Raw genomic sequence first — 12809 nt, forward strand, 5'->3', positions numbered from 1 at the left:
CTGCACGTGTCGGAGCCGACAAAGGCACGTCCCTGTGCGGGTGCTCGCGGTTCTCAGTGCCGTCATCGGAAAGTCCTGGAGAGGAAAAACACCGCGGAAACGGATGGATGCACCCTCCCCTCAGGCTGAAAGCGAGTGGGCAGAGATGGTCCGGGCGGATGAAGCGGACAGACTGCGAAGTGGGCTAGCGGGCCCCGCCCTGCCGGCCCGGAGCGGAGTGTCCCCCGCAGCGCACAGTAGGACGGCTGGGAAAGTCAGGGGCTGTCCTTTCCCGCACGGAATGGCCTCATCTCACAGACGGACGGGGAAGGGGAGGTGATGGTCGTACGAGTGTGCGTATGGGCTTTGTTTTTCCTTCCCCTTATTTTCACTTTTATTTAAAATATATTTTTATTGATTTGTCGGAGGAAGGGAGAGGAAGAGAGATAGAAACATCGATGAGGAGAGAGAATCATGGATCGGCTGCCTCCCTGGGGATGGAGCCCGCGACCCCGGGCCTGAGCCCTGACCGGAAGCGAACCGTGACCATTTGGTCGACGCTCAACCACTGAGCCACACCGGCCGGGCTCCGCCCTTGTTTTTAAAACAAAGCTGATGCTTCAGAAGCCAGAATGACGCCGGGGCTCTCGTGGCAAGAATCACCCTCCGTTTCCTCCCCCTCTCTACGAGTCAGCGTTAGCGCATGGGCCGCGCGACTGGTGACGGAGAGGAGGCGGATGAAGCAAGTGGATCTATTGATACTTGGAAAACAGAGGGGGTGGCGGGGGGCACAAGAACAACAATGATTTTTCAAAGTCCATAAAGGTCAGGAAAAAAGGCTCTCCGTAAGTCGGGCGAGCCTAGAAATCAAATCCCATTTCCCACCAGAAGAAGGCCGTTGTCTGAGCCGAGGTCATTAATGCACCGCACGGGGAAGATTTAAGACTCGCTGGAAAGCCGGCTTCTGTTTTATTGGGCTGCTCCGAGAAGCCCGCAGCAGAGCGGGGACTAGGTGCCTGGCGATTCCTTAATGGGCTGTCAGGGGCAGGACCCCGGGCCGTGCTGCCCCCGGCCCCTGCCTGTCCGTGGGAGCCCCGGGCCGCGCGGGCCCGGGCAGAGGTATGAGGTACTCGGTGCTCTCCTCTGCTCCATATGGCCGGCCGTGTCTCTGGCCATTAATCACGGACAAACCGGCCGAGTGCTTGCCGAGGCACCAGAGGCAGCGTTCAGCTGTACCTGTGCCAGGGGGCAGCGGGGCTGCACGCGTAAGGGAGTGGGCGCGGGGGCCGGCGCCGGGCCGGCAGCTGGCTTCCATAAACAGCTCTCTCCCCTCCTCCCCTTCCTCCCCTTTCGCTTTTCTTCCTTTCCTTTCTTCTTTCCTCTCGTGTTTTTATTCCCTTTTTTCTTTTATACTTTCTCTTTCTCTCCCTCCCTCCCCCCTCCCTCCCCCCTCCCTCCCTCTCTTTCTCTCACCCTCCCTCCTTTCTTCCTCCCTCCCTCCCTCCTTTCTTCCTCCCTCCCTCCCTCTCTTCCTCTTTTTTTTTCCTTGACAAACTCATGGGCTGTTTTGAGCAGCAGCAGCAGCTCTGGGCTGCTCCCACTCCCTGCCCTGGCACCCTGCATCGGGGCACCCTTCGCTCTGGCCGTGGCATTCCAGCAGGACCTGCCTCCCCTCCCCCACTCTGCCCCCTGCTGCCGGTGCTCGATGCCCTCAGTCCCTGCAGGCTGCTGGGCCCCGCAGCTTTAGGAGACGCAGGGGCCCGGTGGTCCCTGTGCCGGGAGGAGAGAGGGGGAGGCACCGGAGAAGTGCTTGGGGGGCAGTAGCTGTTCCATGTCATAGCCGTTGTCGTTCAGCGTGTAACAATCAGGGTCCGTATTTTTCATCATTCCTCCCCCCCCACCCCCACCCCCAGCTTGTACCCGTAACACCGCTGACAGCAGGAGTCACAGTACGGAGGGAGCACTGTGCAGGCGAGCCTCCTGCAGAGCCTTTCCCCGGGTGGCTGCGTGTCATCTCCCCCACAGGCTTCTTGGGAAACTGATTAGACGAGCTTTTTCTCTGAGCCCCCTCCCAGCAGGCAGACGTTCTGGACTGTTCTCGGCTCCCTTCGCTCCGCAGTGTGTGCTGGAGGGATGCTGAGCCCTGTCTCCCCGATAGGTATCCACACGCCGCCTTCCCAGAGGTTCGTTCACGTCCAGCGGGTCCCACCTGGCTTTAGGAGGGAATGGACGGCTGCTCCGTCCGCAGCCTGTGGGACTCCTCCTGCCTCTCACCTCCCTTCCAGACGGGCCAGCTTGTCTCCTGCTTCCGGGCCCAGAGGCGCTGCAGGGCCGGGAGGGAGGGGAGGGCGGGTGGCGGGCAGCAGCCTGAAGCGGCCCAGGGCACCGCCTGGAGGGGAGGGCAGCGGCAGACAGCAGCCTGAAGCGGCCCAGAGCACAGGCCCCCAGCGGGGCCTCCTCTTATCTCAGAGCCCAGGCCATTCAGGATGTGTTTTCCCAGATCCAGGAAGCGGGGGAAAGCAAGTTTGAGCGCTGTGTAAACATCAGCACCCCCAAAGCCCCCCGCTCGGGAGAGGGAGATGAAGGGGGCAGAGGGCGGCCGGGCCTGTTTATTTGTTCTGCGGGGCTGCGGGCCCTCCGTGCGGTGGGCCAGGCGGCCGGTGTGGGGCATCACTCAGCGCTGCGCCCCGGCCGCACAGAGGCCGCTGACACTGACAGCCGGGCAACGAGGGGGTCCCGGCCGACCCCTCTCTGATGGGACGGAGGCTCTTCTTCTTCTTCCTCTTCCTCTTCCTCTTCCTCTTCCTCCTCTTCCTCCTCTTCCTCCTCTTCCTCCTCTTCCTCCTCTTCCTCCTCTTCCTCCTCTTTCTCCTCTTCCTCCTCTTCCTCCTCTTCCTCCTCCTTCTCCTTCTCCTTCTCCTCCTCCTCCTCCTCCTCCTTCTTCCTCCTTCTTCCTCCTTCTTCCTCCTTCTTCCTTCTAAAAAAAAAGGGGGGGGGGAAGGAAGGGGGAAAAAGTCCTGGACTTTGGAGAGCGGAGCCCTGGCTGGGGTCTGGCAGCCATGGCCGCGCTGACGGAGGAAATAGCTCTCCCAGCCGATAACATCTTACTTAAGCCGCGTTTCTTCACAAGCTGGACCTTTGGCCCTCGTTATCAGCCGGGCATTCCTCCGTCATTTGTGTGCGTGGAGGGAAACGCACCCTCACGCCAGGCAGGTCGTATGTGAGGAGGGCGAGGGTCGGCACTGGGCCCATAAGGACGGGGTGGCTTTTCTGGGGGGTGGGGAGGTGGGGGTGGCGGGCAGGGGACGCAGCCTGGCTTCCTGGTGTCTATGTGCCTCTTGGAATTGGGAAACCAGAGGCAGAGTTTCCTTTTCGGTTCATTCCTTTGCGTTGACGCAGGAAGCCGAGGGGGGACCGGCCGTGGTTGTGGGGTGCCTCCTGTTTGCCCCGTCTCCTTAGACAGAGGCCTCTGATGGGTAACAAGGCTGGAGGGGTCTGAGTTTTGGAGTTAAAGGTCGATTTGAAATTGTGACACTTCCCTTCCCCCCAACCAGAAAGGAACCCAAAGAGGGAGAGACACAGAGAAGGTTTGGTAAGGAGTCAATGCTGTGATTCCTCTGGGTCAGTGGTCGGCAAACTCATTCGTCAGCAGAGCCAAATATCAGCAGTACAACGATGGAAATTTCTCGGGAGAGCCGAAAACCGACTCCTGCGCATGGCCACGAAGTTTCAGCCGCACTGCAGGTGTGCGCCGACACTGGTGTTTTGTGGCAGAGCCACACTCAGGGCCAAGGAGCCGCGTGTGGCTTGCGAGCCTCGGTTTGCCGACCACGGCTCTAAAGCCATTGGAGGGGGCTTACTCAACAGAGAAACGACTCTAAAATGAGCCCACCCTCCGAGGACACGGGTTCACCAGCACCAGGGTCTGCAGAGGGGCCTGCCGCTGGCTCCTCACGGCTGTGTGTGTTCAGCGGGATTTCCTTTTTTTTATTTTTATTTTAAGTAAATCTTTGTTGTTGAAAGCATTACATATGTCCCCCCTGCCCCCCAGTGACCCCTTCTAGCCCGCCCCCTCCTCCTCCCCTGGCCTCTCCATCCTATTGTCTGTGTCCAAGGGGGATGCATCTGTGCAGACAAGTTCTTTGGCTGATCTCTCCCCACCCACCCAGCCTCCCCCGCCTTCCCTCCGAGACTCCACAGTCTGCTCCATGCCTCTGTGTCTCTGGGTCTGTTTTGTTCGCCAGTTTATTTGGCTCATTAGATTCCACCTGTGAGTGAGATCGTGCGATGCTTTGTCTTTCCCTGACCGGCTGATTTCACTCAGCACAATGCTCTCCAGGCAAGGCGAAGAGATGGATTTCCTTTTGAAGTTTTTGACTTCAATTCATCTACATTCTCAGGAATCCTTTTGTTGAAATAGCAAACCACCCCAGCCGGGTTGGCTCAGTGGATAGCGTCGGCCTGCGGACTGAAGGGTCCAGGGTTCGATTCTGGTCCAGGGCATGTATGTACCTCAGTTGCAGGCTCCTCCCTGGCCCTGGCCCCGGTTGGGGCTCATGCAGGAGGCAACCCATCGATGTGTTTCTCTCACATTGATATTTCTGTCTTCCCCTCTCCCTTCTATTCCCCTTAAAAATCAATGGGAACATATCCTCGGGTGAGGACATAAAAGAAAAATAGCACAACCTAGCAGTAGGTCGACAAGTAAGTTTAAGATGAAACAGAACTAGTCATCCCAGGGGCATCTGTCCTGGGCACGGGCCCCACAGGAACCCGGGGGCTGTCCTCTCCATGTCGCTGTGTGGACGGGGCGCGCAGCCAGGAGGCGACGGCTGGGGTTCGAGTGGCCAGCCGTCTGCGGGACAGTCTCAGTCTCCTCCTGATTCGCCAGCGCTTCCGTAGGTTTCTGCTGAGAAAGAATGGCAGTGGGTGAAATTCCACCCCCAAGCCCGAGTCCCGAGCCGGTGGCTCCCTCGCCCCGTGTTCTGAGGGGAGAGGAGGAAGAATGTGTTCGGTAACCGGAGCCTGTTTGAACGCTGGTGCTCGCTGGGAGACAGCTCCGTGCTCCTCCTGATGGGAAAATGGGCCGGTTCACATTTCCTGTGCAAACCGAGCCCCCGGGGAGCCCGCGCTGCCAGGAGGAGGAGGAGGGTGGCATCGCGGATCCCGGGAGAAAGAAGCCCTTGAATACGGCAGTTCCCATCCGGGCAAGGACTGCTTTTCACTCTGAATTTCATGAAAAGCTATACTGGAGGGTCTGCACGCTCCATGTAAGTTCAACCCCCTCCTTTTCCAACATTAAAAAAAAAAAAAAGTTGTAACAGATTTCGTTTTGTCATCCAGAAATACAGCCCTCCCCTCCCCAAATGAATATATACTTCACCAGCCGATAGCTCAGTTTTGAAAATGAAATTTATTTGAATAAACACCGCCTTTATAATTATTCAAAGTGTGTGGATACATTTTTTTGGGGGGGTGTCCTATATTTCCTTGTGTTTTTGCTAACTACTCATTCATCCGATGTAGCTGTGTCAGCATGTTCTCTACACCATTCTTGTCCTAAACACTCGATGAACATGCATTGAAAAAGCAAACCTTACAGTATTTTCATACAGTCGAGTAGACTGTTTGGGGATATACAGCCCGTGAGCTTTAACATGTGTATCAGATCATGTAACCACCACTGCAATCAGGACACACCAGAGGCCCCTGTTTCCAAAAATCCCCCCATGATAACACTCATCCAGCCTAATCCCCGGCCACCGCTGGTTTTCTCTCCCGCCCTATAATTTGCCTTTCCCAGACGTCAAGTAAATGGGACCCCGCAGGGCCTAACCATGTCAGGCTGGCCCTTCTGGCTCAGTATACTGCCTTCACGGTCATCCGAGGGGTTGCGCCTGTCACTTGCTTGTCCCTTCGCAGTGCGGGGCGGTAGGGATTCCCTCGTGTGGATGACCATGGCGTGTTGATCCCTCGACCCTGCGAAGGACATTAGCTTGTTTCTGGTGTTTGGCAGTTATGAATAAAGGTGCAGTAAACGTCGGTGTGCATGTTCTTGTGTGAGCATAAGGCTTTCATTTCTTTAGATAAGTCCCTAGAAATGCGATTTCTGCGTCCTGTATGAAGTGCCGGTGTGACTTTAATAAGGAACTGCCAAACCATTGACCGGAATGGAATTATTTTTGCGGTTCCACTAATAAAGCATACACTTAAAAAAGTTGAAATGCTCTTGGATTGAGGTTGGCAAATTGCGTTTCACCGTTCCTTGGAGGTTTTTTTTTTATTTTTTAAAAACAAAAGAGAGAGGAAGGGGAGAGGGAGAGAGAGAGAGAAACATCAACGATGAGAGAGAATCATTGATTGGCTGCCTCCTGCACACCCCCTACTGAGGATGGAGCCCGCAACCGGGCATGTGCCCTGACTGGGAATTGAACTGTGACCTCCTGGTTCCTGGGTCAATGCTCAACCACTGAGCTACACCAGTTGGGCTGCATCTGTAGGGTTTTAGATTGTAGGCAACAGAAATAGAATCTGGTAAATTTGAACAAAGTAGGACTTTGATGAAAGGATATTGGATAACTCGAATTATCAAAAGAGAAGAAACCCAATTGGCATGGCTCAGGTGTTGAGCATCAACCTATGAACCAGGAGGTCAGGGTTTGATTCCCTGTCAGGGCACGTGCCCAGATTATGGGCTTAATCCTCAGTACGGGGCGGGGCGTTCAGGAGGCAGCCGATCAATGATTCTCTCTCATCATGGATGTCTCTGTCTATCTCTCCGAAATCATTAATATATACATAAAGAAAAGGATCTGGACTCAGGAACTTCAGGAAGCCAGGAATACTTAGAGGACCGGGGGCGGTAGGAACTAAGCAAATTGACAAACAACAACAGAATTGCCGGCGTGGCCGGAAGTAGAATCGAAGGATCCCAGTAAGAGAGGCTGTACAGCAGGCCTCGGCTGGCGGGCAGGAAACACACAGAGAGAAAGCCAGAGACTCTCTCTTCATTTGAAGGCAAAACAAACGGCGCAGGGCGCAGCGTGCCTGGAAATCACGTCTAATAATAGCTCCTGGTAGGCGAGTCCCAGGGAAGAAAGTCATCGGGGCGCCGAGAAAATTAGAGGGGAGCCCACAGGACGCGGGTATGACTCCGGGCGGCGGGGCCCCCAGTTTACCTCTGTACATTGATTAAACACAAACTCCACGCCGGCTGCTCCCGACCATCATTTACCGTATCGATTTGTTAGCAGGGGAACTGTAATGAAACAGCCATTGATTTACTGTCCTGATTTGCTTATGGGCTTTTTTTTTTTTTTGTATTATTAATTTTTTACTCTTTCTTTTCCTTTTTTTGGATCCTTTCTTCTAGACAAACGGGGTGCTCCAGGAAGTGCGAAGAGAGGGGGTCCCCGTGGGCCAGAGGAACGCCATGGTGACCGCCATCCTCGCCTCGCTCACCGCGCGCCAGACCCTGCGGAGGGAGTGGCACGCCAGGTGAGTCCCGTTAACTGTTTCCCGAACGCAGAAAACCAGTTCTGCCGTTTCCGGAACGCGAGGGCTGTGTCTGGCCGGTCTCGCCGCTCTCGTGGGAGGGAGTCTTGACACAGAAGCCGGTTGGGTGAACGCTTTCGGCCACAGCCAGCTCTCCTGCACGTAGGACCCACGCTCACTGCGATGGTCCGTGGTGTCGTCTAGATGCCTAAGCGACGTAACCCGGGGTGTGACATTTCCAGGAACGTTTGCACCTTGAGCAGATGCAACATAAGTAAGTCCCTGAGGCCCAAGCACCCTGTCCATCAGCGGTCTGAGGACCAGCCTGGTGACTCAGGTCGGGCCGGTGTCTGGGTGGCTTGAACTTGGTCTTAGAATTGGCCACGTCGGAATCCCACCGGCTCCCGCCCGGCTGCTCTGCGGGGGCCTGGCCTGCGGGTAGAAGGCTGCTCCCGGGAGAAGGTTCGTGCACATCATCCGTTTTTGCAGAATCGATGCTCGCGTGCTCGCTCTCGGGGTCCCCTGCTCTGATCTGACAGACGGCTGATGGATGGACGGGAGGCTGGGCCGGCGGGTTAGGGTGAGCCTACAGGTCTGTCGTTGCTACAAAGCGGTTGCCTTGTCGTCTGTCCCTGAGCAGGAGGGACAGGAGTCGGGACGATGGCGCTGTCCGAGTCCTTCCTGATGCTTAGCTATTCCGTGTGCGTGTGGCGCCAGGACCCTGTTTATGGATAGCCGACACCCTCTCCAAACAGTTCCTGGCAACAGTTCACGCGGTAATGGATGGCTCTCCTCGCAGCAATGGTCGTAAAAATAGATTTGTCCCAACTCGGCTGGGACGAGTCCTTTTCCGAGCAAGGAGACGGCGGGGTGGGAACTACCCGTTCCGATTGGGTCTCAGAACGCTGCCCTCGCAGAGCGTCTGTCATCTCTCAATCCGGGCTGGCGTTGAAGCGATAACTTTAAAATTCTCCACGACCTCCTGCCCCTCCGTCCCTTCCCGTCGTGTGGTCGGAGAGGGACAGTCTCACCTGCAGTCACTCATGGTTTCCAAGTGACGTTTCAGTGACTAATTTTTAAATTTCCTCCGTGTTGCGACGTAAGTACGTATAGTCAGTCAAGTAGGCCCGTTCCGTTAAGTGATGGCATCTGGGCGTGGGGACCGCTAATGGCTTCCCTGTCTGAGTTGGGTTTTTAGTATATTTTCCCCCGGTGATTCTGGTGAAATAGGAACGGGAGAAAGAAGGAAAAATTCCCCTGTAATCCCTCTCAGACCCCCCCCCCCCCCCCCCCCCGGGTCTCTGAGCAGACAGCACAGCCTTGAGACCCAGCGTTGGGAGCAGAGGGAAGGACTTCCGGTGAGTGCTTTCGGTCTGTTAACCATGATTTCCCGACGCACCAGGTCACCAGGCGGCGTGGCCGGAATGGCCCGTGTAAGAAGAGTCTGCTCTGGGCACCTCGGGCCCTTCCTGCTCACGGTTTAATCAGGAGCTGGAGCCAGGGTTGTCGTCCATGTAGTTATTCCAACATCTGACACCGCATCTCTCATGTCCTCTGTGAGCGGGGAGGAGGAGGAGGAGGAGGAGGAGGAGGAGGAGGAGGAGGAGGAGGGGGAGGAGGCAGGCCTGTTCAGCCCCCAACGCTCTGCAGGCCGCCCTAAGGCCAAACACCCGAAAGGGAACCTCAGGAGAGGGTGTCTCCGGAGCTCAGGAGACTGTCCTCCGAGTAATAAATCCTCCTGACTCCTCCCCCACCCCGTCCGGCCTCCACTCCGTCCGTCCTCACCCCCGTGTGATGTTCCCATCCCGGTGGCCTGGCTCCCCGGCTCACCCACACGATCCCTACAAACAGGCCGTTCCCGCCACCTCTCCTTCCCGCACCCGAGCCGCACTGGCCCTCTGGGGCCCGCACGGCGTCAGGGTGGGCACGTGGCGGTGAAAGTTATAAACACCCGCCGCCCTGCTGAGCGCCGCCTGGTTCGGGGGCGGCCCGTGGCCTGTGCACTTTGGAAAGAAGGAAAGTGTGCCTGCCTGGGCCAGGAGCCCGCCATGGTTAGGAAGGACCCTCTGAACCCCCTAAACCAAAAGCACGTGTTCCCTGTCCCGTGGCTTTGGGAGGAAAGTGTCCATTCTGCAGGAGGCGGGTGACTGAGTTTGTCACAGTGTCACCCACCCCGCGGCGGCAGAGGCCCGTCCGAGCTTTGTGATCCCATAAATAGCCCCCCCAAAGAGGCTGCTCTGTAATCCCATGAACAGCCCCCCCAAAGAGGCTGCTCTGTGATCCCATGAACAGCCCCCCAAAGAGGCTGCTCTGTGATCCCATAAACAGCCCCCCAAAGAGGCTGCTCTGTGATCCCACAAACAGCCCCCCAAAGAGGCTGCTCTGTGATCCCATGAACAGCCCCCCCGAAGAGGCTGCTCTGTGATCCCACAAACAGCCCCCCCAAAGAGGCAGATTAGGGCCGTCTGCCGGCTTCCCGGAGCTGAATGGCCCGGGCGCCGGGGAGCGGCCGTGTGAATGCGGGGCGGGTGTTAACAGAAGCGGGACAGCGTTTCCGCAGGCCCGGCTTTGTTTACACGCTCCCCGCCGCCTGACGGACAGCTTGTTATAGCTTTTAAAGAACCGGGCCAGCCCTCTGCCCCGACCCTGTCCTGACCCCCACAGCCCCGGGGTCAGCCTGCAGCTAATAAAGGGCGCGATTCTGCAGGGCCCCGCGGCGGGGAGAGGCGGGAAGGGAGCAGCTGCAGGGCCCGGGCGCCCCGGGATGGGCTGCTGCGGGGTCACTCCCCGATAATGAAGATGATTACCGAATTATATGGAAGTTTAACCGCAATCGCCGGCGAGAGGAGGGTGGAGCCGGCGTATTAGGTTTGATAAATGAACTGTGAAAAGGCCCATCTGGCTCTCCCCATCGTCCCCCTCCCTCCCCCTCGCTGCCTTCCGCGGGGAAGCATCGGGAAATAGAGCAGTGCACATAGACCCAATGAGCCGTGGGGGAGCGGCGATGGATTAAGATCTAACGGTGACAGTGGGAGAGATTACCTTCTGAAACGGGGCCTGAAGGAAGAGGTGCCGTTCCGAGTCCCAGCCCGAGCTGTTCTTCTCCAATAAAACCCAGCCACACGCCAGCGCCTTTGTTTATCTTACGCACATCCCTCGCGTCCCGCCTCGACAGCCCGACGATTTCGAGGGCGTGCTTATCGCTGGATCATTGTTCCCTCGCGGGTCTGGCACCAGGAAGGCAGTGGGCTTCCTTTGCCTCGGACCGGGTCGGGGTGAGAGGGGGGTACCCCGTCTGCCCGCTCGCTCAGGGCAGCGGCCAGAGAAAACGCCCCCCAGGATCTGCGATCCAGACGCCGGAGTCTCCCCCACGCCGTTTTATTCTGACTGTCGGCCTGGCGCTGTCTCTGAGAGTTAAGGAGAAAGCACACAGTGTCCACCGAGTAGAGGCATTTGTCTATTTAGCGAGCGTTTTTGTAGCTGTTGTATACCTACTGTATACTTGACCCCGGGAGAGGATGGGCGAAGCAACCATGTAAGGATGGATGTATGGGGAGGGTGGGGGGTGAGGGGGGTGTAGCAAGTTCCTAGAAAGCGGCCTGGAAGGCAGAGGGAAGGGAATCGGGGAGCCCAGTCCCTCTGACCCGCTCAGGAAAGGCGTTAAGGGCAGATGCTGTGGAGACGGGGCTTGCTGTGCCGGTGAAAACCCTTACTTTGGACTATAAGGTCTACCTGATACAAGCCTTGCCCAGGCAAGAATTATGTTTAACATAGAAACAAGGAGGTCCACACCTTTCCCCGAGGCAGCCTCTTTCTTTCCCTTTGGTTTTGACTTGACTTTGAATATCCGTGGCGATGGACAGGTGAGCAGACGGTGAGGTGATGGGTACTGTGGAAGGGGAGGCAGGGAACTCATTCAGAACTAACTGCCTTTTAACTTTAAAACAAGGCTGTTACATGGATGCTAAGTAAGGTACGGATTCAAAGAAGGAAGACAAAAACCAGGCCACTAGGGTTATGTGTAGGTTGAGATAAAATTCACTTAATATAAACATAATCACTTTATTATTTTTTAAAATATATTTTTATTGACTTCAGAAAGGAAGAGAGAGAGAGAGAGAAACATCAATGATGAGAGAGAATCATGGATTGGCTGCCTCCTGTACGCCCCCCCCCCCCCCCCCCCCCCCCGGCGATTGAGCCTGCAATCCAGGCATGTGCTCTTAATCAAAATCAAACCTGGGACCCTTCAGTCCACAGGCCGGCACTCTATATCCACTGAGCCATGCCAGCCTAGGCAACAGAATCACTTTAAAGGATGCACTTAAGTGACTTGCTTAGTACACAAACAAGTCAATATCGTCCAATTCCAGAGCGTTTCCGTTACCCCGAAAGGAAACCCTGGACCCGTTACCAGCCGCGCGCAATGACCCTCCTCCCCACAGCCCCAGGCAACCACTACGCTACTTCCTGTCTCTCTAGATTTTCTTGTTCTGAGCATTTCCTATCAATGGAATCATTCAGTATGTGGCCTTCTATATCTGGCTTCTTTCATTTAGCCTACTGTCTTCAAAGTTCCCCCGTGTTGTAGTGTATACGTGCTCCATTCCTTCCTTTTTATTTGCCAAATAATATTCCATTGTATGGACGTACCCCATTCCATTCATTCATTCATTCATTCATTCATCAGTGGATGGGCATTTGGGTTGTTTCCACCTTTTGGCAATTGTGGGAAGAGGGGCAAAGGCCTCCCAGGGTCATTCCTCTGACCAGGAAGTTGGGTTTCTGGCCAGGAACTGCCGCTAAGTGTGGCTTCAGGCCCCATTTCCCCGCTCTGGTCTCCTGCTGATGTCCCGCCGTGGCTCTGATGCCACCCGTGCAGCGACGGGCACCATCCTCGGTGGCTTGGCATTGGGGCCCGGGCGGGCCTCCCGTCCTAGGAAACCGTGATGACAAGACGGCGAGCCGCCCGCCTCGAGCGCGGGCTGTGGGGCGAGGAGGCTGATGTCTTTATCTCCCGAGACGACGTGTGGCCGAGGCATCTGGCCACGCCAGCTGCTGTCACTCACGCCGGCGAGAGGCGGCTGGGGACCGGCTCCGGAGCTGTCAGCGCACCTGCCGGCTTCGATGGCGGGCCCGGGCCGGGCGCGGGGAGCGAGCGACAGGGACTCCGGAGACAAGCAGGGGGGCGCTGGCCTGCGAGCCTCCAGCGACGTCCTTCTTCTTTAAGCACCTGGTCCTGTCACCTTCCATCACAGCTGGCTTGCTTTCCCCGCCCGGACACCGGGTAACCCCATAAAACGTCCTCGTAAACGTGCAGGGAGGGGAGCGTTGTG

The 12809-nt window shown here is 56.7% G+C and overlaps 1 protein-coding gene across 3 annotated transcripts in view; it reads left to right on the forward strand.

Annotated features, from left to right (window-relative positions):
- FTO (FTO alpha-ketoglutarate dependent dioxygenase) overlaps nt 1-12809 on the forward strand; it is a gene marked incomplete at its 3' end in the record, with an annotated part of 206394 nt that overhangs the window by 97000 nt on the left and 96585 nt on the right. For 2 of the 3 annotated variants that reach the window (XM_084861263.1, XM_084861262.1), the window contains one exon: nt 7352-7476. In XM_084861263.1, coding sequence (XP_084717389.1) covers nt 7352-7476 — 125 coding nt within the window. Of the gene's footprint in view, nt 1-7351; nt 7481-12809 lie in introns of those variants that run through there. The other variant, XM_084861264.1, reaches the window with a different exon arrangement.

Source organism: Pipistrellus hanaki (assembly GCF_964339955.1).
Source record: "Pipistrellus hanaki genome assembly, chromosome: 15".
In the NCBI taxonomy this organism is placed as follows: Eukaryota; Metazoa; Chordata; class Mammalia; order Chiroptera; family Vespertilionidae; genus Pipistrellus; species Pipistrellus hanaki.